The 24,544-nt window shown below is 42.5% G+C and overlaps 3 protein-coding genes across 3 annotated transcripts; 2 read left to right on the top strand and 1 right to left on the bottom strand.

Moving 5' to 3' along the window:
- Nucleotides 1–7,925: 7,925 nt before the first annotated feature.
- msx3 (muscle segment homeobox 3) lies at nt 7,926–9,350 on the top strand (the record flags this gene model as incomplete). The annotated part of the gene is made up of 2 exons (XM_083694585.1): nt 7,926–8,319; nt 8,938–9,350. 2 exons carry the CDS (start codon nt 7,926–7,928, stop codon nt 9,348–9,350), a joined length of 807 nt encoding a protein of 268 aa, XP_083550711.1.
- A 1,697-nt stretch (nt 9,351–11,047) lies between these two features.
- On the bottom strand, nt 11,048–13,426 carry znf511 (zinc finger protein 511). Its single transcript, XM_083694513.1, has 6 exons — nt 13,158–13,426; nt 12,861–12,934; nt 12,532–12,733; nt 11,924–12,048; nt 11,477–11,749; nt 11,048–11,250 (listed from the first exon to the last, which is right to left on the bottom strand). Exons 1-6 carry the CDS (start codon nt 13,368–13,370, stop codon nt 11,181–11,183), a joined length of 957 nt encoding a protein of 318 aa, XP_083550639.1. The 5' UTR covers nt 13,371–13,426; the 3' UTR covers nt 11,048–11,180.
- Nucleotides 13,427–14,309: 883 nt separating this feature from the next.
- On the top strand, nt 14,310–24,094 carry adam8a (ADAM metallopeptidase domain 8a; the record flags this gene model as incomplete). The annotated part of the gene is made up of 22 exons (XM_083694584.1): nt 14,310–14,406; nt 14,730–14,803; nt 14,987–15,065; nt 15,239–15,315; nt 17,913–18,135; nt 18,421–18,498; nt 18,692–18,760; nt 19,016–19,185; nt 19,405–19,486; nt 19,665–19,807; nt 19,888–20,065; nt 20,208–20,297; nt 21,295–21,490; nt 21,678–21,771; nt 21,933–22,110; nt 22,323–22,400; nt 22,485–22,569; nt 22,939–23,056; nt 23,206–23,416; nt 23,675–23,731; nt 23,843–23,893; nt 24,002–24,094. Exons 1-22 carry the CDS (start codon nt 14,341–14,343, stop codon nt 24,092–24,094), a joined length of 2,490 nt encoding a protein of 829 aa, XP_083550710.1. The 5' UTR covers nt 14,310–14,340.
- Nucleotides 24,095–24,544: the final 450 nt, after the last annotated feature.

Genomic DNA, 24,544 nt, shown 5'->3' with positions numbered 1-24,544 from the left:
AATAGCCCTCCATCTAGTCTCCATCTCCTCCATGTCTAGAGAAGGCGGCCATTGTGTGCCTGCTCCTCTCTAGCCGAGTCAGTTTCCCATTGAGGGCCTGAAAGGGCCATTGAGGGGCCCTGCTTTGGCTCTAGAGCTCACCTGCAGAGAGGAGACTATGGGCCCATTCTCCATCCCAGCAGCTGCCAGGGCAGAGAGGCTGGCACCCAGAGGGACAGAGAATAGCAGCCACAGAGCTTTTCAATACAAAGCCACTTAGTAACAGAAGGCATGTGCCAAGCCTGCAAAGCCAGAATGAAGAGTCGCCCTTCGGAGTTCACTAAATATCAGGAGAGAGTTAGTCACCCTCCCTCTACCCACTCCCCTCCCTCACCCCTTTCTCTGGCCCCCTCTGGCACCTCTGTCTGTAGGACAATGACATAGGGGCAACCGAATGGGGCAGTGGGGGAGAAGGATGGGGCAGAGGGGTATGGGGAAACTAATGGAAACTATAGTGGAAACTATAGTATAAGTTCCATAACAGAATGAGGACAGCCCCCTTATTCCACAGGCATGTTAAACTCATGGACATGGCGGATATAGAGTGCTGTAGTTGTCTCTCCACTAAGACCCTGACAGCCCGGGGAGCCAGTGAGGACCTCTGGTGCCATACCAGACTTACCAGATAAACACTGAGAGCAGGCCTATCACACAAAGCCGCTCTCTGTCAGCTCGCTCTCCCACTGACGCTAATTTACGACGCCCTCACAGCGATTACCACAGTCAGAAGTGCAATTGTATTTTCCACCTCATTAAGCTTCTGCACAACAAAGCTTTCATCTTTCCTTCCCTCCCTTCATCCCCTTTTCCTCTCTATACTTCCTTCTTCCCCCTTTTCTTTTCCCCCCCATCTACCCACATTTCTCTGTCCGTGTCTGGGATGTCACTGGGTCCCGACTATCTAGATTGGTTTAAACCTGGCCCCTTTGGAGATGGGCCCCTTGGGGGGGGGGGGAGAAGAGAGAGAGAGAGAGAGAGAGAGAGAGAGAGAGAGAAAGAGGGAGGGAGATCATTTAATGGTTGTTTATTCAGGGGGCCTCTCCTCTCCCCTCCCACCTCTTTCATAGCTTCATGGGAGGATGAGGAATATTGTAATCTCAGGACAATCAGCCTGGCTTATTTGTTCAGGCTCTCTTCGTGTTGGGGTCTCTCACACACAGACACACACACACAGACACACACACACTTGCAGTAAATTCGACAAATGACAGATAACCAGCATTGGAGTGACTCTGTCCGTTTAGAACCCTGCAGAACAGAAAGGCATCAAAGGGTTAATGGGTGTGATCACTATCACCCAGGTCTTCAAAGCTTTAGGTAGAGATTATCCTTAACCATAACAGCCATTCTTATTTCCTCTCTTCATCCATTTTGGTATCCCTGAGATAAAAAACCCCTGAGAAGCAATTCAAGGCTATGCTGACTCAGTCACAAGCTCTGTAGACAGATTGGTATCAGAGGACACTCACACACCCTGCCACCAAACACTGGCATGATAATGTTCATAACGGAACACATTGCCAAAATATAAAGATCAATGGAGAAACTTACAAGAAAAATACAATGAATGCTCTTATGTTGTGTGTGAGACTTGGTAGACATCCCGAGGGCCCATACCCATTACAAGGACGGTCTTGTCTGCCAGGACGCCCAAAAACTCTTATCTCACAGCTACATCAGAACATCAGCGATCTGACTCATTGAGAGGAGGGAGAAGACAGGCGAAGCCACAGATCTGAAGTAACTATGTCTAAGTTTCTGTGCTGCTGTCCAGTGAAATAGCCACTATGGTCTCTAGATTCGAATAGGTCTTATATGGCTATGATAGAAAGGGTCAAATACTGTAACTGCATCCACTGGTTTGTGGTCTGACCTCGATCCACATTCGCTTAAAACACCAAAGGGATCATTGAATCTGTGGCAGAAGCTTTTGTGAAAACAAATTTATTGTAGGTCTGGCCACAGGAGAAAGAAAAGGGCAGAAAGAAAGAGAGTGAGAGAGAAAGAGAGAGAGAGGTGGGGGGGGGGGGAGAGGGAGAATGACAGAGCATATATATATAATAGTGTGGTAACATTCTTTGGTCACTCACTAAACCACAAAATGGCTACAGCTAGGTTCTGGTCCCAGCAGTATAACCATGTGACCCCTCTCTCTGCCTACCCACAGGAATGCTGGTCTAAGTCCACTCTCACACTCTCTGGACGCATCCCAATCGTCTACACTGGCTTCCTCTCCTTGACTCTTGACTTCTTCTGAACTGATCTAAAAAGACAGGAGAGTTGAAAGCAACAACAAAGTATAGTGGAAGCTAATCTGGGGGTTTGCATGTACTTATCCAGTCTCCAAGGGAGACAGTGTGTTGTGTCTGAGTCTCATGTTTCTCTGTCTGCATTGGTCCTGTGGCGTCTCCTCCTGCTTCACTGCTGTCAGCACCTTTTCACTCCAGCGCTTTGCATTTATTCTATCAAGCTGGAATAAAGAGCATATTTTGCATCCCTAGCCTCCCTTCTTAAACACTTTCTGGTACAATAGTGTGCAGGTCTCTATCTTTCATCTGGATGTACCTGTGCTGTCAGTAGAGTGTCAGTGAGCTCATCCTAACCCCAGCCTCTTTTAAGGCCCAGTGAGGGTGTCCGGTTGCCTTTGTCCCTCTTTGTCCCTCCTGAACCACCACAATACAGCACCGATATCTCAGTGTGCTCCTGTTATCACCTCACATCGTAGGTTAGCCCCACCGGGTCCCTGCCAGCCAAACACTGTGCTCATCTATGCTGGACACCATGTGGAACCCACTTCCTGTTACCACACACACACACACACACACACACACACACACACACACACACACACACACACACACACACACACACACACACACAACCCTGTCAGCACTCAGTTATAATAACATGTAGAGGGAGACAGATGGCACTTAACCAGTCAACTGTCCACTGGATCATTATTCAACATCCTCTCCCCCTCCCTTCAAATATACACCCTCCATCCCCATAAGATGGCACCCCCAGTGGCTGTGGTAAGTAAGTGAGACCTTGAGGGCGGAGGGATCTTCTGTCAGACTCAGTAATGACTTCTGACATGGTTTACTCTGCTGCATACTGGGACAGAAATGTTTAGAAATATCTAGATCTCTGCACAGTGAGGGAGTGAAGAGGGGATCGAGGGAGAAAAAAAAGGAGGTAAAAATCGATCCAAATTATTGTGACGGGAAAGCAAATAATTGCACAAATGTCAACAGAGGCTTCTTGACAGTTAAGGGTTAGAGGTTAGAATTAGGGGCTACTAGGTCTGAGAGGATTCAGGAACAGAGAGCAGAGGCCTCCTCTCTTATGACACAACATGGAGTGGAGATGGAGAGGCACTAACCTCAATCATTACTGTAACATAACCAATGTAATCAATGTTGACAAGCCAGTGCATTCCCCTTTGAGCTCCATCTGATAAAGAACCAGTTCAAAGTAAAGAGTACAGGAACTCTGTCCTCACTGCTCTACTTCTGAGTAGATCTGATTGTCAGAGTCAAACACAGAGCTTATGTCCAACGTTCCCCCACTAACAGGGTGCTTTATCTATCCGTCCAGTCATTAAAGCTATTATGTATTATTTGATCATAGATAACCATCAGGGTCTGTCAGGCTGTGCGTGTGTATGTGTGTGTATGTGTGTGTGTGTGTGTGTGTGTGTGTGTGTGTGTGTGTGACTGTGTGACTGTGTGTGTGTGTGTGTGTGTGTGTGTGTGTGTGTGTGTGTGTGTGTGTGTGTGTGTGTGTGTGTGTGTGTGTGTGTGTGTGTGAGTGTGTGTGTGTGTGTGTGTGTGTGTGTGTGTGTATGTATAATATAATGATATGATCACTTAGCAGACGCTTTTATCCACTCTGACTAACAATTAACACAGCTAACCCTGATCACGTGACTGTGGCAATCCTTCTTGTATCCTTAAAATCCTGCATGGCATGCATGACCAACAGTTAAACACCTGCAGATAGACTTAGATGGGGTCAATGTTCTTCTATATAGGCCACTTAAGACATGGGCCGATAACTCAGACCTAAGTGTTAATCATGCATTGATATCTATGAACATTTCCAGATATGCACATATCTCAAGGTAAGATTTAGAGCCCTGGGGCGCTTAGTGGCGTAGCACACTAATGTGCTTACCACATAATTGCAAGGTTCCCGGTTCGATTCCGACCCCCGACCTATCTTGCATGTCATCCCTCCTCTCTCTCTCCCATCCTTCCTGTCAACGTCTACTGTCTCTATCCCAATAAAGCAGAAATGCCCTAAAAACATATTTTAAAAAAAGAAAGAAAGAAAAAAAAGATTTAGAGCCCTATAGGCCTATAGCTATAATCTATATGTGTATATGAGGGACAAAAACGTTTAAAATCCTGTGTCTGTACCACTGACATTTTGACATACCCAATCTTGGCAGGTCCACTCATATATGGGTTACATTTCATTATGTTTTACCATGCAGGGCTCCCATCCCTTTAAAGACGATACACTTTTAACTCCAGGTTCCCCACTGTGCATTTCATAAATGTTTATCCCACACTATTCAAGCTCCCTTTCCAAAGTTTGCTTAGGATGACTGTGAGTCCTGCCAACTTTCATGAAAGAGAAAGAGTAGAAAAAACAAAATATGTAAAGCTTGCTCCAACATGCTTGGTTCAAAAAGAAGATTTTTTGGGAAACCACAATTACCTCCTTAAACAATCCTCCACTGCGGAAAGCCTGAGAGCCGAGGCAGGGCAGGGTGTGCGTGTGTGTGTGTGGGGGGGGGGGGTTTAGAATGGACACACACACAGACTGAGAGTCAGGAGGGAGGCATGTGGAATGGATGGAACCCCTCGGACATGAACTAACATTCCACTCAGATCTTCAGAAAACTTTGAACTGGAGGAGACAGAAACACCCCTCCTACACACACACACACACACACATACACACCCCTCCTACACACACACACACACACACACACACACACACACACACACACACACACACACACACACACACACACACACACACACACACACACACACACACACACACACACACACACAGGGTTGTAACACAAACAATCACAAGCCTGCTAAAGAGTGGTTCCTGTGCTGGCAACACAAAGCCACAGTCAGCCCCAGAGATTCCCAAAGCCAATACCCACTGTTGACTTTCCAGGCAATTACACTAACCCCAAAAACAGCAACAGGAAATATTAATTATTCAATATAAAAGGTTAAGAGCAAAACAAAGGCTGCATTTACAGACAGAAGAGAGAGACAGGGTTCCCAGAGAAAGAGACAATGCCCAGAGATGACGGGAGAGGAAATGAGAAAAAAAGAAAGAGAGAGGGAGGGGGGGTTAAGAGAAAGAAAGAGAGAGAGAGAGAAACAGGGAATGGGGGCAATAGTTGATCAGTTACAGAACAGAGATCCAGAGGACCACGCTTTCTTTGAAAAGGGACCAGCCGAAACATCAGTAGACATGCACCCAAACTTTAAAGGGAATAGACATCACAAATAGCCCCACGAATAAGAGGGCTACTTGTTTACGCTTTAAAAACAATTACTTTCCTTCAAGCTGTAATACTTCAATATGTGAGTTGGGTTTCAGGAACACACTGACACATACTCACCAGTATGCATATGGGCACAAACATAGACCCAGGCACACTCAACCACTCGTGCCATCCCACCTAGAGGAGCAGGGAGGTGAAAGAGGGTAGTGAGACAAGTATAATGGTGTGTATTTCAAGCTCCTGCATACGGCACATCTAGCCTACTTTTAACATCGTTAGGTTAATCAATCTTAAATAAATAAATGCATAGGCCTTTTTTCATAGACTGACTTACTTTCCGATAGTGAGTAACACAAAAATGATTCAGTCTAAGCTCAAGATCCTGCACAAGGCAAATTCGCAGATTGAACCATTTAGGCATACAGGCCTAAATTCAGCGGATTTAATTCTAGTTACAGTAATTCTGATTCCTTCTCCTCTTTGGAATTGTTCAGTGGCATTAAGTCTTTCCCTCACTTCATTTGATGTCATATCATCTAAACCTGACATGGACTTCACATATATGCTAGAGCTAGGTGTACCATAATGACTGTCTTGCTAGTGAACAGAGTGGCACCTAGGATCAACAGGTGGCCTAATTGTATTGGATGGATAATATAGATACATTTTATATGTGGGCTAGGCTACATAATAATGCACAATGTGCAACTGAACATAATCGAATATAATAATGTATGTTCAATTAGGTGATGCAAAGTGGATAACTGTTGGACAATCAATGCACACACAATATCACAATAAATATTTAATTAACAATATTTTATTAATTGTCCCAAATGTCGCACATATGATATTTTAAGGAAAGACAGAAACCAGCCGTGCAACAGTTAACTGGGTTGAGGCAGGCAGTCTGTGGGAACGGTTCGCCTTGCAGCTATAGCAGACATTAAACTGTGGAGGACAATTGGTTAAGTGGAGTTAACTGTTTCTCTCTTTCCCTGAGGTAGCTTCCTCTTTGATCATGCCGCGGCTGGCGCCGTCAGAACCATAACTGTCTGCTATTAAACTTACTCTCACTCTCTCTCTCTCTCTCTCTTTCTCTCTCTGTGTGTGTGTGTGTGTGTGTGTGTGTGTGTGTGTGTGTGTGTGTGTGTGTGTGTGTGTGTGTGTGTGTGTGTGTGTGTGTTGACGGTGACGGATCGCCAGCCACTCAACTACAGAGGCTTTAAAAGCCAAGACAAGCTTTAAATTGATGTAATGTAGCGTGACTGACAATTATACCCCATTCACTTACATCCTTTATGCGGTTTTATGAGATTATTTGCTACATTTTAAGAATATAGCCACTATACGTTGTGGATGCGGAATTGTTTAAATCATTTTGTGTTTCAATAAAATGTAGGCGTATACATTCCTAGAATCACCATGTCAATATACAATTCAAATATTGTGGTAATATTAAATTATAACCTAATTTGGTAAGATGTTGTTTTTTAACACTTCATTTACAATGGTGTTATTACTGTGTTAGTAACTCGTTATTAGGCTATACCATGCTGTACTTAACTACACAGATGGTTGAGGTAATGGCTGGTTCCTGCAAATAACTTGTTACACTGTACAAGACTAATAACACTGTTATATGCGTGTGTTAGAAAGGTGCAAAATCAAAATAATTTCAATAATGCAAGATATATATTTTTTAAACAAAGCAATTTCTAACCCATGACAATTATTTTAAAACACTTCTCTATAGGCCTACTACTAAACGGCGAAAGGGGTGGTTGTGTCTGTATGATTTCAAGTCTTTTGCTAATGGACACGGGCCAACTTGCCTAACAACACAAGTGGCCGATCCCCTGAGCAATCAATAAACCACCACAACACATCTGATTATAGACACAACAGCCATACAAATTTCTCTCTGAATCAACATTGACATCTCACATAAGTCGTCAGTATACGTACAGGTCTAGGAACAGTTTCCACTCCCTATCCTTAGCTTTAACCACTGAAGAGAACAACGCGACACTGACCATGGACCAGTTTCTAAAGGCAACTTTATCATACTTCTCTCTCAGAACGGCCTGGCCTATCATAACATCGGCTTGGTGGGTCACATGGACATATTAACACGCTGATTGGCGGGCGGCAAGATGAGAGAGAAACTTGAGAAACTTTTAATAGCAGAGGGGCACGTTCGTGCGTAAAACTGAACTTAGCGTCACCAGAAAGCATCGACTCAAGAGAGGAGACTCCCTTGTGTAATACTGGGAGGGCGCGCGCTGTAAAAGTAACCGACCAGCCGCGACAAATAAGTTGTATGGCCCCGCGATCGTGCGTAATGAATCCTGCACATGGATCACCCGACACCGCTAGACAGGAGACTTTACCGGAGGACCGCGATAACACAGAGATAGAGGACCTTCAGACACGAGACGAGACGCCGGTCAAAATATGTAAAAACAGAAGTTTCACCCTGCCTTTCAGTGTGGAGTCTCTGATATCGGACAGGACGCCGCGCCGGACTCACTACTCCTCAGACCAGGGTTTGGGTCTACCCCAGTCAGAGAAACCTGTATGTCGGTCTCCTATAGGTCTAGAGCTTTACGCGGAGAAGCGGTTCTCAATGGGTAATGCAGCTGACCTGTCGGACTGCTCAAAAAGAGAGACAGTGGAGCTTAGTGACAAGGACCAGAGCTCCTGGTTTCAGACTTCATCTTACGCCTCTCCTCCAAGTAAGTATTCTCTCCCAGGCCTTTACACTGACAGGGTCATACATTCCGTAGCCAAAATGTACAAGAGTCAATCTCGAAACTAACAATTGAAACTGGAAACATTAGTCATAAATTCTCTATAACATTTGTAAGTAGTTTATCACTGGCAGGGCTAATAACATATGAGCAAACAACTCTATAATTGTCCTATTCGAATCTATAGTTTCTGAAGATTGTCGCCAATTATTGCAACTAACTTTCATCATTTAATTATATTCACTGATACTTTTTGCATGGGAAACATCGTCTTTTCTCAAGGCCACATGTATATAGGCCTGCCCATCTCAGTTAACAATAGATAAACAATTCACATCTAATAATATCAATTACATGATCTCTTAATTAATCCAAATTCTAAAAATGCCTATTTTATAAAGCTGGACCTATCTATTTGATACATTATCAATGTGCTTATCTGAAATATGCCTTAAACTTTTGAATTATAGTAAACTATAGGCCTAAGCTTATCATCATACATTGCGAGATATAGCCTAAACGTGCATTACTTAGTCTATATTGTTAGTTATTTCGACTTTATTCTTTCAATAATAATGATTCAACTTTACTGTTATTTCGCAGGACATCCCAGCCCTTCGCCCTGCCCTCTGCGGAAACACAAAAACAACAGAAAACCCAGAACTCCATTCACCACCTCCCAGCTGCTTTCTCTGGAGAGAAAGTTCCGTCAGAAACAGTACCTCTCCATTGCAGAGAGAGCAGAGTTCTCCAACTCTCTCAACCTCACAGAGACACAGGTCAAGATCTGGTTCCAAAACCGTCGGGCCAAGGCAAAGAGGCTGCAGGAGGCCGACCTGGAGAAACTGAAACTCGCCACCAAACCTTTGCTTCCGGCCTTTGCCTTTCCCTTCCACCTGGGCGCACACATGGGCTCCCCGCCCCTCTATGGATCCGTTAACGGACCCTTCCCCCGTCCAGCATATCCAGGACTATTCAATGGACCCGTCACCTATGGAATGTACTACTTGTCTTAACGCTAACTCTGTCACTTTTGGAAATACAGAGTACTTGAGGAAATTATGGCTATAACTCTTGTTTGTTAGCCTATCCCATGCATACGTGATTGTTCGTTCTCAAAAACGCCAGACAACCTTTAGGACTCCTTATATACATTTCAAAGCATCCTAATTTAGTGTGAAATCCAAACTTGAGATCTGCAGAAGTAACTTGGGCTTTTACGTAAACATTCTGCTGTTGTTCGTCAGATTAGTGAATGTCTAAAATCCACATAAATCCCTCAGAATGATTCCCTTTATTCCCTGCTATTCGAGATTTGGGGTTTACGTTTTACGTGTAGGCCTGGAAATCTGCCTTAATGGAATTATCTAAATGAAGATGCAATAGGCTGCACTCTCCTCAATGCAACAATTAGAACACCACACTAGCCCTATCTGTTCATCCAACACATTCTTGAAATTAAGCAATTGTTGCTGAGAGGATTAGTTAGAATCATCACATACATACATCTAATTATATCTTAATAGACCTATTAAGAATTGTTATAGATTGTTCGTTAAAACTATCCCATCGTCGTTTTTAATAGGCCTATAGACTGAAATAATGTCCTGTTAAGACAACATATAGGGACAGCAATATTTGTCTTGAAACATTCTACCTTTGTGTGTTTTGACCATGTTGATGCCAAGGAGTTTGAATAGGTTGGTGTACGCAGTTTGCTTGGAGATTTCGATACCTCAGAAACAGTCTCTCTCATAAATATGAAAGCATATTTCTTCTCAGTTCAATGTCACAATTCCTCGCAATTGTGAGGAATTATGCATTGGCAAAACAAGAGCATTGTCTTACAGCCTACATGATTATCAAAAAGTAAGTTAATCTTATATCTTAGTGGGCCTTTAGTTCTGAAGTTGCACAAAGCGATTGGAACAGGGATGCCTTGTCATTATCAGACACCATTTTTGTAATGGAAATGTACTTATTACGATAATAGGTCTACATAAAATGTATCAAATATTTTTGCAACCACTCAGAATATAACAAACGGGATGATTGGTAGCCTATTTATGTTGTATTGTATATCAATGTATATAATGTATCATATTTGTACAGTTGAGTAAGATAATTGTTTTGCACAAAAAATAAAATACATTTAATACGAAGCGAGTGAATTGGCTTGGACATTTCAGAGAATATACTTCATTTTCACGTTGGTTTTGTTTAGAACGAGTATCATTTCAGGAAAACTCTCCACGAGACTATTTAAGCATGCATGCATGCAACGTATAAACAATGATCTCAAATACATCATCTAATTCAAATAAATCATTAATTTACCAATTGTGGAGGACTGGTTTTCCATGTTGTTACAACTAAAAAATCGACATTATTATAAGAAAATATCGGCCTCTACTATTTCAACGCTACAGTGAGTGCATGCAACACGCGAAATAAACCTCTCATCTATGCTATCAAACACGAATAAACGTTTATTATAGTTTCTTCTTTCATTGACTAAGGATACTGCATTACATCGGAAGCCGACATGTCTCATGGGTTGATGTTGGTTGATCATGTATTTCGAACACGTTGTTGCACCTGTCCGTTTGGCCATAGCGCCACCAAGTGGAGGATAATGTATAAGTGTATTTGATACATTATTTGAAAGGAAAAATGAACACATTTGAGCATTATTTACAAACCTAGTAGGAATTACATTTATTGTAGAAAATATTCAATTAAAAACACACATTTCAGACCAAACCAATGTATTGTTCATATATCTGTATGAAATTCATTCATCATCTTTTAGATGAATCTCCTAATTTCTGCTCACTTCCCATTGTTCACTTCCTCCTCCCGTGACCTCTGAACCCACGGACAGAGCCTTGTCCGAAGCACACAGACTGAGGAACTCTGGAAGAAGAGAACATAACATGAATTACATTCTACTGTCCATCGGATAGGTTTACCAGCCCAGTGTCAAGTAGGCCAATACTTTCTCTTTATTGTTCCAATTATTACAAACGCAAGCTTTGTTTTAATTGAGTCAACTGTACTTTAAAAGGTATAACAAATTCACAAACTACCAAACAGAACTGACAATAACACAAATACTCAAGTGTTTCTACTGAGCACTGACCTGTAGGAGAAGCGCGGTCTCAACTGCTCTGTGTTGGTGTGTGGGGGGGCTGAGTTAGCAGCAGGATGCTCTGTGTTCATCGCTATAGGGACTGAGTTAGCAGTGTTTGCAGCAGGTTTGAGGGTCTCTGGTTCCTGGGGGAGATGGACCTCCATGGACTCCCCTTCCATAGAATGGGCAGACAGAGCCTCACACACGCCCACACTCTCACACACAACCTCAGTGACCTCCATACTTGTATCTTTAAGCTGAGGTCCTTTCGTCTCTCTGGCTCTGTGGGACAAGAGGATAGTCACCACTCTGTACACTAAACACACACACCTCACACATACTATCATTTCATAGATTCTCTAGTCATGGATAATGTGAGAACTGACACATTTGACACTGCTGCCACCTACTGGACAAAAGAGCAAAAGATTAGCTGGAACATTTTCTTGCATTTACCTTCTGCGCTTCTTGCACTTGTCAAATCTGAAGTCTGGAGGGTATTTGTGGACCTTTATCAGATGGTCCTTCCTCTGTAACCTGGTCCTAAACTTCAGTCCACATCCCTCCACCAGACACTGGTACTGGGGGAAAGAGAGGGAGAGAGGGAAGAGAGAGAAACAGAGAGAGGGATAACATTTTTCATAGTGGAAGTAGGCAGGGTCAAGACAGGAGAACAGCATATATACAGAAATGAGAAAAGGGCCTACCCACGTTATTATTATTTTTTTTTAAATACTTTTATTGTTTTACATCATTTGGATGCAGGGTACACACAACTCTGGCAGTAGAGTCCTGCAGTCCTGCCTGTTCCTCGGACACTACTAGAAGTTACTTAGTTGGTTGGAGAGTGTATACAACTGGTTTCCCAGGTAGAAATCAGTCACTTATAGAAAGGCAAGGATGAAAATCAGCAGGGCTGCTTCCTTCAAGGTGTGGAGCTGCATATTCCAACCTTTTGACCAAGAACAGCAGATGCTGAAGTGTTGCTGCATTAAATCTCTGGGAGCATCTACACAGTGTTTGGGTATTCTCATTTCTGTTGTGGTCCAGGTGTTAATAGTTACCATGTCCTGTCTCTGGGCAAGGATAGTGAAGAGAGAGTCGTGCCACTCCTGTATGTGGATGTCCAGTAGACGGGCAGAGGGCAGAGAGCGCTGGCAAGAACAACACACATGTCTGTGTAGGGAGTTGTAATGGTGCTCATACTCCTCTACGCTGCTAAACACCTGTCTGCACCCAGAGATGTGACACCCGAACTCAGACACACTGGGGGGGGGGGAGAGATATCATAGATCTGAGAGATTGCCATTGATTGGAATATAATACATAATCCCACACTACAGCCATATGCCTATAGGGCACTGCTGTATGACCTGTTTCCTAATGTATTTACCTGAGCTTTGGCGAGTCCTCAGCTGTGTTGGTTGAGAAATTCTGCAGATACATATGTCTGTGGATGTCTCCATCCTGACAGGGACACAGAACAATAGCAATTGATATGGATCAGTTAACTCTCTTACAGTATTCTTCTTAATTCGCTAGGTTTAGGCCTACTTTGCTTTGCAACTGTTATTCTCTAAAACTCGTGGAGAAGATCCTAAACAGGGCTACATTCCATTAATGTGTCTGGAATGTACATTAGTAGTACTCTTAGTAGTTCTTGATCATATTGGCACCCAAACACACCCACCTCGAAGAACTCGTGGTCCTTGTTGAGCTGTATCAGTTGAGGAGTGAAAGTGAACGGTGAGCTGTCGCCCTCTGTTGCGCTATCTCCCCCTCCATGCGCCAATGTTCTGATAGACTCCATCGGGTTTGAGTCCATTGGCAACGTTGGAATCGTGTCTATGCGGGAGTTAAGAAAATCACCTGATAAAAGTCGTATAAATTCCGGCTGCAACATTGTAGCGACTGGCTTTTCTTCGGTAATACTACAATGTATCAACAGACATGTTTACACTGTAGCAACCGGCGCGAGTCAAGAACGTCATGACCGCGCCTCTGGATATACTGTGTATTACTGCACTTTCATAATTTAACCACATGGTGGCGATATAGACCATTTTATCTATCTCTCTCATACTGCATAGAGTAGACTATGAAAGTACAAAGTCACTTTCATAAATGTTTTGTTTGTATATCAAAACAGCAAACAAAACAACAACAAAAAAGAACTTAATGACAGCTTGCACAAAATAATATATAGATGTTTCCACTTAATAAATTGATGTGACATCTGTAAGACTTCAAAGTAGGCTACACTCCTTATACCCGTTGTATCTCTATAGCAGCAAAAGGTCCTTTTTGGCTCTAAAGAAGTGAAAAATACGTATTGCAGTGACGCACGTGTAACAGATTGACGCATGGTTGACTCAGATCCTGACCCAGTCAGCGGAAGGGCGACCAGTGCAGTATGCTGATTTTCAGGATATTACACGGAGACGGATTGGGGGGGGGGGGGGGGGGGGTAGAAAGGCGGGGTAGGGTCATTGATTGAGTAGGCAAGTACCAGAGTCGGACACTGTCAGTCCGGGGAGAATAGACCGCTGGCCGGCTGTACCATGCGATACTCTGGGTGTTCGATATCGTTAAGTCTCTGCATCTCCTCATGGGGTAAGGATAATATTATTAGCGCTTTCAATTTCGTTCTTTTATTCTTTCGTTCCTTTCTTTCTTTCTTTCTTTCTTTCTTTCTTTCCTTCTTTCTTTTATTCTTTCCTTTCTTTATTAATTTATTTATTTCATGGAATGTTAGGCTATCGTCATTGGGATTTTCCTTGTGGTCCAGATTTCACATGACTATAATAACACATTTGGTTCCATTATTTTCAGGAATGTTTATAGGCTGTTTGACACTAGACCTACCTCATGTGATGCACTACGAAGTTGTCGCACCTCAACTGAATGCTCGATTTAAGAGGAGTTTTCCCTCACAACAGGTAACTTTTACTATGCAATGTTATCAAGTAGACCTGGTCAGTTTTGTTATCTTTCTCGCCGTTGGCCTACACGCCCTCTCCTTTTATGTAAAGATGCATGGTGTGTTATGTATCTTGACTATTTATATTTATCTAGAAATAGAGCAGCATGCATGTTTATGAGTTCAGCAGTCTGTCTTCATTCCCTGTGTCATGTAGGTCTATCGAATTAGCCTATAATTGAATAGTCTCTGCAACCAACCTCTCTCTCTCTCTCTCTCTCTCTCTCTCTCTCTCTCTCTCTCTCTCTCTCTCTCTCTCTCTCTCTCTCTCTCTCTCTCTAGACATATCCAGAAGAGGTCCAGTACTCTCTGGCTATAGAAGGGTTGAACTACACTCTCCATCTGGAGAAGAACAGGTGAGATCACCTAAATGTGCCGAGCCCACACTGCTCTACCTCTTGCACCATGAATATCTAGATCTATGCCAACTTACAGAGGCTACACTTATTCATAGCAAGTACACAATTATTATTGAAATATTATTGTAATTGAATTAAACACAATTGCCGATTTCTCAATGCTGTTTTCTCTCACTCCAGGAATCTTGTTGGGAAACATTATTCTCTGACCCACTACACAGAAGATGGCACTGAGGTGACAATAGCTCCAGATCATGAGGTACTATTCCACTCTAACTTTATTAACCAATAACAAGCTACAACCCAACCTCTATATAAATAGTGTTCATGCAATACTGGGTAGTTCTGTAAGAAGGTGTCTTTCAGATGCATTCTTATGTGACAAATCCTGATTCCCAAACAGAAGTGTAATGTGATTGTGTGTTGATTCAGGACCACTGCTACTATCAGGGACACATCCTGGGCATGGAGGACTCCTCTGTCAGTGTGGGACTGTGCTCTGGGATCAAGTGAGTGATACACTGAGTGTGTTTCTAATACTTAGACTACATGATTCTGTAAAATTCTGTAGAAACCCCACTACAGTTTTTAGACATTGATTACTACTATTGTCAACATAATGTATGTGTTTCTACTATCACAACTGACCAGTGGGTTAGTGGTTGTATCCAGGATCTATCCCTCAGCATGCGTTAAAGCGATGCTCCACTCCGTTTACATCTTATAGTTGTTTTGCACTTGGATTTGATCGTCACCTACTTCAAGTAGTTTTTAAGTGTGTATCTTGCTTTTTTCGATGTTTAGATGCAGGTTTTGTCAGCTTGTGTTGCCCATTGAAGACAATTAATTCCATAAAGATATCTTAAACACACTCCAAACACTCAAATCAAGAACATTTTAAGCCAATTTTGCTTCTGAGTAATTTGTCTGTTTCACTTTTTTTAATAATAATTATTTATAAACCCACTTTTGAACCCAACTTTATTACAAGAAGTTCCGATCCAAACTTCCAATCCGTAATAACTGTCTGGCGTGGTGTGCTACTTTGAATACTAATGTTAGAGAACTATGATGTAAGAGTGGAACATCCCTTTAACCAGATCATTAAGACCATTAAAGCGGCCATATAATCATTCTAATTTTAATTTCCAAACGTCCCTAGGTTTCTAAAAAGTCACTGTGTGTTTTTTCTACTCAGAAAAGTCATCACTAAATATTTGTAATCATTATTTTCCCCTTGCCCCTTCCTATCATTGAAATGCACACTGGTGTGGGCGTGGTGGTGCATTTTTGATTGACTGTTTTATGAGTCTTTCTTCTTTCATTGACATACACATTCTTTCCTAAATTCAGTGCCTACCAATTCTTTAGCAGTATGACTTTATTGGTGTATGCATAGTGGTGTACTTGGTTGCCATTGGTGTATTACAATCAGAACCATGGGCCCAGTATTTAGAAACTTTTAATCTGGATCAGAATGATCTGGATTCTGTAATCCCTTTTTGCAGACCAGGATCAGATGGATTTGGCAGATTTTTAGTCGGTATTTCAAAACATTATCAGATAACACAAGATCAAGATCACCGAATCTGGAATTTCAGTGCTTTGTAGAGGCCTCTGTCTTGCCATCTACTGGGCGGGGTCAAAAAGACATGAGTCAACTACATGAAGATAGGTAGCAAAGACAAAAAAATACATCTTGCATGTCACTTGTAAGTAAATGTATTCACTTATCTGCATAATTCATAATCACATTAACAAAATTCAACATCTCACTGGATAAGTCACACTACATTAAATAGGATTACTAACCTGTATTTAAAGGCCCATTGAAGTGAAAATCGTAATTTCTAGTGTTTTGGTTTGAATTTTAGAATCACTACATCAAATTAGCATCACCCAATTATGAAAAATTAGGTTGCTGTCATTTTCCAGTACTCTTTATGTAAACGTCTAGCCCTGCTACTCTCCCTCAAATGCTCAGTGTTCAATGAGTGTGATTTAAGAGGTTTTGCATCCGTCACCACGACCTGCTCATGTTATATTCAAGTAGGAAGCGCGTTCTGGGTAGTAAAACTCATTCAAATAAACCAACTATATCATTTGTTTACATTTTACATCTCTCCCATTTTCGCCAGCACTAGCAATGCATACATTCTCAGCTCCAGGCAGGTACAGATAACAGCCTAGACTAGATGAAACTGGCCATTTATAATGTTGTGGTAATATGCAGCATGACTGTTCAGAATACAAAGGTAAAAAAAATGATGTAGCTAAAGTTTGATTTTGTTGTTTGAGCTAGCACAGTGTTGTATTTTGTAAACTGTTCCCTAACTTAGTAAAGTTCCTAACAACTTTACAAAGCTACAGCTTCAAAGTAACTCACCAAAAATGTAATAGCATCCAACTGCAAACAGAAATGCTGCATAAATCCACATAAGATACACTGTAGGCTGCTAAGAATTGGTTAACATTACAGCCAGCTAAAACACATTGAACCTAGCGAAACGAAAGGCTCGAAAAATGAACGAAAGGCTCACGACACGAACTGTCAATCAAAAATGACAGCGCTCAGTCAATCCTGTAGTCCGGTAGTTTGAGAAATTGTGCTAAGAAAAAAAGCTACTTCTTGCTTCTTTAGCATTTTAATTTAAAAAAATTAAAGTATGTAACCTAACCAGAAATTATTTGATATTGAAATCAAAGTCACTTTAGTGGGCCTTTAAGATGTTCTTTTTTCCAACATATACACCTTATTTTATTGGTTATACTGACTTTCACCTTCACCTATCTTGATTTTAGGCATCAAACTATTCTAATCACTACTTTTTGAGTTTTGAAATATGCGAAAACAACATTCAATCTTGATTTAAAGGTCAGATTGGATTACCAAATCTGAATCCCTATCCGAATGATCAAAATCAAACGATTTATTTATCACGATTTTATCACGATTTAATCCAGATCTGTATGCAACTCTGATATGCTCCCAAGAGTGCTTTATATGTGAGTGGTAAACATGCCAGGTCAGGTGACCTCACTGAAGCGCTTATTCTGAAGTTTCAGCTCTTTAGTGTCCAGTCTGACGTCTCTTTATCCTGTCTAGGGGGTTTGTGCGTGCGCAGCAGCAGGTGTTTCTGATTGAGCCTCTGGGTGGCGATGTGAATGGGACTGAGAGAGTAGCGTTTGATGCTGACGGGGTGGAGCTTCATGCTGTCTACAGACATGAACACCTGAGGAGGAAGAGAAGCTCCTGTTCCTATGGCAACAACCACACTTTTTACGATCATGGATCCCGCCCCTCTGGACTTTACCAACACAGTGGCTTGGTATGGATATACATTGTATCACATTGTATAAACACACACACACACACACACACACACACACACACACCCACACACACACACACACACACACACACACACGCACACACACACGCACACACACCCACACACACACACACACACACACACACACACACACACACACACACACACATAATGAAGTAAACTCATTACACATAATGCATTATACTCCTTTCATACAGTACACTACATTTTACACACCACACATTGTTATGGACAAATGACTCAAGTCTGTCTTCTATTCAGAAAAGTGAAGCCCAGACCAAAGCCCAGACTGGAAAGCAGCGATTTGTGGAAATGGTTCTAGTGGTTGACAACTCAGTGGTACGATTTCAGCAATATATGTTAATGTTATTGCTATTGCTATACTATTACTACTACTATGTCATTATTAGTAAAAAAAAAAATAATAATTATATAATAATAATAATAATAATAATAATAATAATAATAATAATAATGTATTGTTGCATTTGTATTTGTATGTTGTATTTATTTGTCAACCATATTGTTCCAGTATAAGAAGATTGGCAGTAAGAAGCTGGTCGAAGCCAGAATGCTTGAAGTGGCAAACCATGTCGATAAGGTAGCTTTGTGTTTATTGTCAGGGATTCTAATCCACCAGTGATATAAGCCTTACATTTGGAGCTGTGTGTCTGTGTGAATCTGTGTTCTGTGCTTGATGTTTCAGCTGTGTTCTGTGCTTGATGTTTCAGCTGTGTTCTGTGCTTGATGTTTCATCTGTGTTCTGTGCTTGATGTTTCAGCTGTGTTCTGTGCTTGATGTTTCAGCTGTGTTCTGTGCTTGATGTTTCAGCTGTGTTCTGTGCTTGATGTTTCAGCTGTACCGTCCACTGGGCTTGCGTGTGATGTTGGTAGGTCTGGAAATCTGGTCCTATAAAGATCAAATTGAGGTCAGCTCCAACCCTGAACTCACTCTCACACGGTTCCTCCAGTGGCGCCAGGGGAGCCTGCAACAGAGGACCAAACATGACAATGCTCAGCTCGTCACGTAAGGCATACCATTTCCTTTTGTTCTATATGAAGTGTTAAGTCCATGTCAGTGCAGTTCAGCAGTCCCCACTTAAAATGTCATATTTATTCGAAAATATCTGCATGCTCTGGTTTAGCACACACTGCCATGACAGTTCCATGACATGAGTCAACTGTACTATATTGCTATTTATTGCTAACATGGTTGTTTTCCTAACATTCCTGCTGTCTCCTCCAGAGCTGTGGATTTTGAGGGCTCAACAGTTGGCTTGGCAACCGCCTCCTCCATGTGCTCCCCCACCTCTGGGGGCGTCAACGAGGTGGGTGTCACATTAGTTTGTCAACATACAGTGTATCGTATATGGGATTATCCTGTATGAGACTTATAAGAGACTGTGGAATGAAACTTATAAGAGACTGGAAAGAAAATAGGATGAACATTAAGTTAACTATTCCATTCTATTATATTCTATATTCTATGCTATCCTCTCTGCTCAGGACCATAACCCTAACCCAGTGGGGGTGGCCTCCACCATCACCCATGAGATGGGTCACAACCTGGGCATGTTCCATGATACATCACGGTGCAGTTGTGGAAGATCAGGCTCCTCCAGAGGCTGCATCATGGCCGAGAGCGTTGGGTAAGTTCACACTCCTCAAACTGCTCATGTTAAAACTGCTCAAATGTATCATGTTCCTTATTATATTTCTCTGTCTGCAGGCTGATGTATCCTGAGTTGTTCAGTAGCTGTAGTCAGCAGCATCTCAGCAGCTTCCTGGAGGAGGTAAACCCTGCCTGTCTGTTGGACACTCCACCTATCGACCGTATCTATGGTGGGCCAGTGTGTGGAAACGCCTTCCAGGAGCCTGGAGAGGAATGTGACTGCGGTACAGTGGAGGTAAACACACACCTCTGCCTCTCACTCCCTCCTTCTCTGCCAGTCACGCGTCGCTCCTACTTTTCCATACTGAAGCCCCTGCTCTCTCTCTCTCTCTCTCTCTCTCTCTCTCTCTCTCTCTCTCTCTCTCTCTCTCTTTCAGGAGTGCAGGAACACCTGCTGTAATGCCAGCACCTGCACATTCACCACAGGAGCACAGTGTGCAGAGGGAGAATGTTGCCACAACTGCCAGGTAATGCAAACACACACACACACACACACACACACACACACACACACACACACACACACACACCCTTCAAATGTATGTCTGAACTGTGAATGACATCATGAAGTGGGCAGAGAAACACTGATGATGGGAAATAACACTCACATCACATTACTGACACTATCTCCTCTGTAAATAACACTCACATCACATTACTGACACTATCTCCCCTGTAAATAACACTCACATTACATTACTGACACTATCTCCTCTGTAAATAACACTCACATCACATTACTGACACTATCTCCCCTGTAAATAACACTCACATCACATTACTGACACTATCTCCTCTGTAAATAACACTCACATCACATTACTGACACTATCTCCTCTGTAAATAACACTCACATCACATTACTGACACTATCTCCTCTGTAAATAACACTCACATCACATTACTGACACTATCTCCTCTGTAAATAACACTCACATCACATTACTGACACTATCCCCCCTGTAAATAACACTCACATTACATTACTGACACTATCTCCCCTGTAAATAACACTCACATCACATTACTGACACTATCTCCTCTGTAAATAACACTCACATCACATTACTGACACTATCTCCTCTGTAAATAACACTCACATCACATTACTGACACTATCTCCCCTGTAAATAACACTCACATCACATTACTGACACTATCTCCTCTGTAAATAACACTCACATCACATTACTGACACTATCTCCTCTGTAAATAACACTCACATCACATTACTGACACTATCTCCTCTGTAAATAACACTCACATCACCTCACTTAGAGCACTTCTTGGAACAGGCCACCATTCTCACGCAACACAGTATCTCTGACTGGAGAAGATGCTGTCGTTATGGCTGTTAGTCTTCTCTTGACACATCCTAACCCCTCTATTGAATATGTATCTCTAGGCTCTGCTTGTCTTTGTTCATGTGGTTGTTGTGTTGTCTCACTCTCCTTCTCTCTGTAGCTGAGACAGACAGGCAGTGTGTGTAGGCCCAGTGCAGGTGACTGTGACCTCACAGAGTACTGCTCAGGTCTCTCCCCCACCTGCCCTCCTGATGCCTACACCCAAAATGGCCTGTCATGTAACCATGAAAATGGATACTGCTACAACGGACAGTGTCCCTCACACACACAACATTGCAAGAGACTGTGGGGAGCAGGTAAAACAATGCAAGACACACCCAACTGCAATATAACAACAGCAAAACATTTGTAACAACTGAATAAAATCCTAACCCACATGCAGTAATACAATAATAATGTGATGGATGTGTTTGTCTTTCATTAAAATTTCACGTCAAACATTGAAACCATGTTGTCACTTGTGTCTGCGCCTGTTTGGTTTAGATGCTGAAGTGGCTTCCAAAGCCTGTTTCTACCAGAAGTCTCTGGACAAGCAGTGCAGAAAGACCCTGTATGGCTACCAGAGGTGTCCACCACAGTACGTCAACAATATCATCATCCTGAGAAATGACTCATAGAATTAATGCGGTTTGTTTGGATAATGTAATAGTCAGGGGAAATACATTATTTTAAGTTGATGTCAATCGCAGCACAACAGGTTTATGTGTGTATAGGCCATTGACCTGTGTTTGGTTTCAGGGATATGATGTGTGGGAAGCTGTTCTGCACTGGGGGATGGGAGTTTCCTGTGACATCCAGGAAGTCTATCGCCACACTGCCAGGTGGGGTCACATGTAACATAGCCACCATGGATCCCAAAGACCCCTCAGAGGACCTGGGCATGGTGCCCACAGGGACCAAGTGTGGCAACAACATGGTGAGAAAATGGTACTGTACTGTACTATGCCCATTCATGCACAGCTGCAACCTGAAATACAAGCACTGAACTCATATTCTATTACCAGCCCCATGAATATATGAGCTCTGAGAGAGTTTGAGTCAATCATATACGTGTATTTCAAAACAGGATTTGGTCTGTATTCACTGTAGACATTATGGTTGTGTGAGGTCCTTGTCTCTGTCTCTCAGGTGTGCTATGACCAGCGCTGCCAGGACATTAAGGTGTACGGTACAAGGGACTGCTCTGACAAATGCAACAGCCATGGGGTAAGAGACACACAGCTGTACTGGAGGCTCTACCAATGACAATATGTTACATCTGTAACTGACGGTGTCTCTGTTCTCTGATAGGTCTGTAACCATGAGAGGCAGTGCCAGTGTGACCATGGCTGGGCCCCACCCTACTGTGACATGAAGCTGTCAGTGCTGGCTGCAGGTACTGTCTGTGTGTGTGTGTGTGTGTGTGTGTGTGTGTGTGTGTGTGTGTGTGTGTGTGTGTGTGTGTGTGTGTGTGTGTGTGTGTGTGTGTGTGTGTGTGTGTGTGTGTGTGTGTGTGGTGCGTGCAAGCAAGCTAAAGAGAGCTGTTCTCATGGCACCTCACAATTGTGCTCTGTTCTGATGAGCAGATAAGGAGATTATAATTGGGTTTCTCAATCAGTCTTTACAGATATAGTTACTGTGAAAACTATTTCTTGTCATGTTGATGTCAGCTGTGATGTGCAATGAGGGATTCTGTACTGTAATCATGTGTGTGTGTGTGTGTGTGTGTGTGTGTGTGTGTGTGTGTGTGTGTGTGTGTGTGCAGGATCAAATGCTGTGGTCACCGGTGTGTCATTGGCAGTAGCCTTACTCCTGCTGTTAACCCTGGTCATTGGAGGTCTGCTGTGCTGCAGGAGCCACAGACAGAAACAACTACCTAAATGGTAGGAATATACTCCTCTTGGTTCAGTCATTCATGTAGAGTGTATGATATCCCCAGAGGCTATTTCTCACAAAATTGAATGGCAACATTTAAACCACTAATGGTGTTTCCCTGCGGTTTCTCTACAAATGGATTGTTTTTGTGTTGCAGGCAGCTCCGCTCTACCTCAGGCCAGTCCAACCCTTTGTTTCAGTCAGGCAATAGCTGGGGCCGCCCTCTCCCAGAAACCCCATCCATCAGCCATCCCACGTTTGTGGAGTCATCAGCTACACAGGCCTGTAAACCCATCTGCCTCTCTGCCGTCAAGTCACCCTGCCAGCCCCTCACTGTCGCCGTGGTCCCCAACAGACTTGCTCCTCAGGTGGGCTTCCCTCCCCAAGTCTTGACCTGATTCCATTAGGGATTCAAATGGTAAAAGACAAACAGTATTTTACTCATTTTAATATGCTACCTTCAACAAGCCTACTAGGAACATGTCTGCGGTGCAGCCTCAACCAAAGATTGAGCAGGTTACTACAGTACATTACTGTACACTGCAATCTCAACTTTGACTTCACTGCTAGTTGCCCTGCATATAGATAAATCTACTGTAACATAATGTATGCATGTTTCCCTCTAGGTTGTAAGGCCATCTATGCTACCACCTGTTGTCCCAGGCAAGGTCACCCATTTAGAGGTGAGGATAAAGCTGAGGAAAGTATATAACTAATTTAGACAGAGGGAATACATTATAGATGTGTTGTTTTAGTATATGGAAGATCAAGTAAAGATGAACTTGTTTCCACAGGCTAAGCCATTACCTCCATCCAGACCCTTACCACCGCTCAGCACCAAACTAGTAAGACTATACAATCACACCTCAATACATCTGAATATACACATACACAGATTTGACATCTTTCCAACAAATATTTGTGATTTGATTATTGACTAATTATGTTGCCAGGTCACCAAGCCAAAGCCCCCAATACCCCCTATGAAGCCTGTTGGGATACCATCTGTATGGAAACATACTCAGCTGGTGTGTACCCCTTGCTAAATTTGCATTTACTTTTGTTTTATCTTAAAATAGAGATGTTATCTGTATTGCATGGCTCTGACTATATTGGTAGAGTGATAGATGGGGGTTACCATTTCATTGTGATCTAATAGTGTAGTATTATATGTCCTTGTTGTGTTCAATGGGACTTCCTGGTTTAGATAAAGGTTAAATTAAATCATGAGAGCTGACATTCAAACAACCCTGACATTGTTTCAGACATTTAGATATATAAAGATTGCTGGGGTTTCAGGCTCTACACTGGGCAATGCTCTGATATTTAGACATGTAATAAACAGGGAGTGGCTCAGGGTTTGAGCCTTAGTCAGAGCATAGTAACCCTTTAACTATTTACATGCCACCAATGAGCTGCTGACTATAGGGTGTGTTACTCACTCTTGGCTACTGCATGACAGGCAGGGGAAATGAGAGAGAAACCAGGGAGGCTAG

Source organism: Argentina silus, assembly GCF_951799395.1.
Source record: "Argentina silus genome assembly, chromosome: X".
Classification (NCBI taxonomy): Eukaryota; Metazoa; Chordata; class Actinopteri; order Argentiniformes; family Argentinidae; genus Argentina; species Argentina silus.
This window is presented reverse-complemented; position numbering and strand designations above follow the sequence as displayed.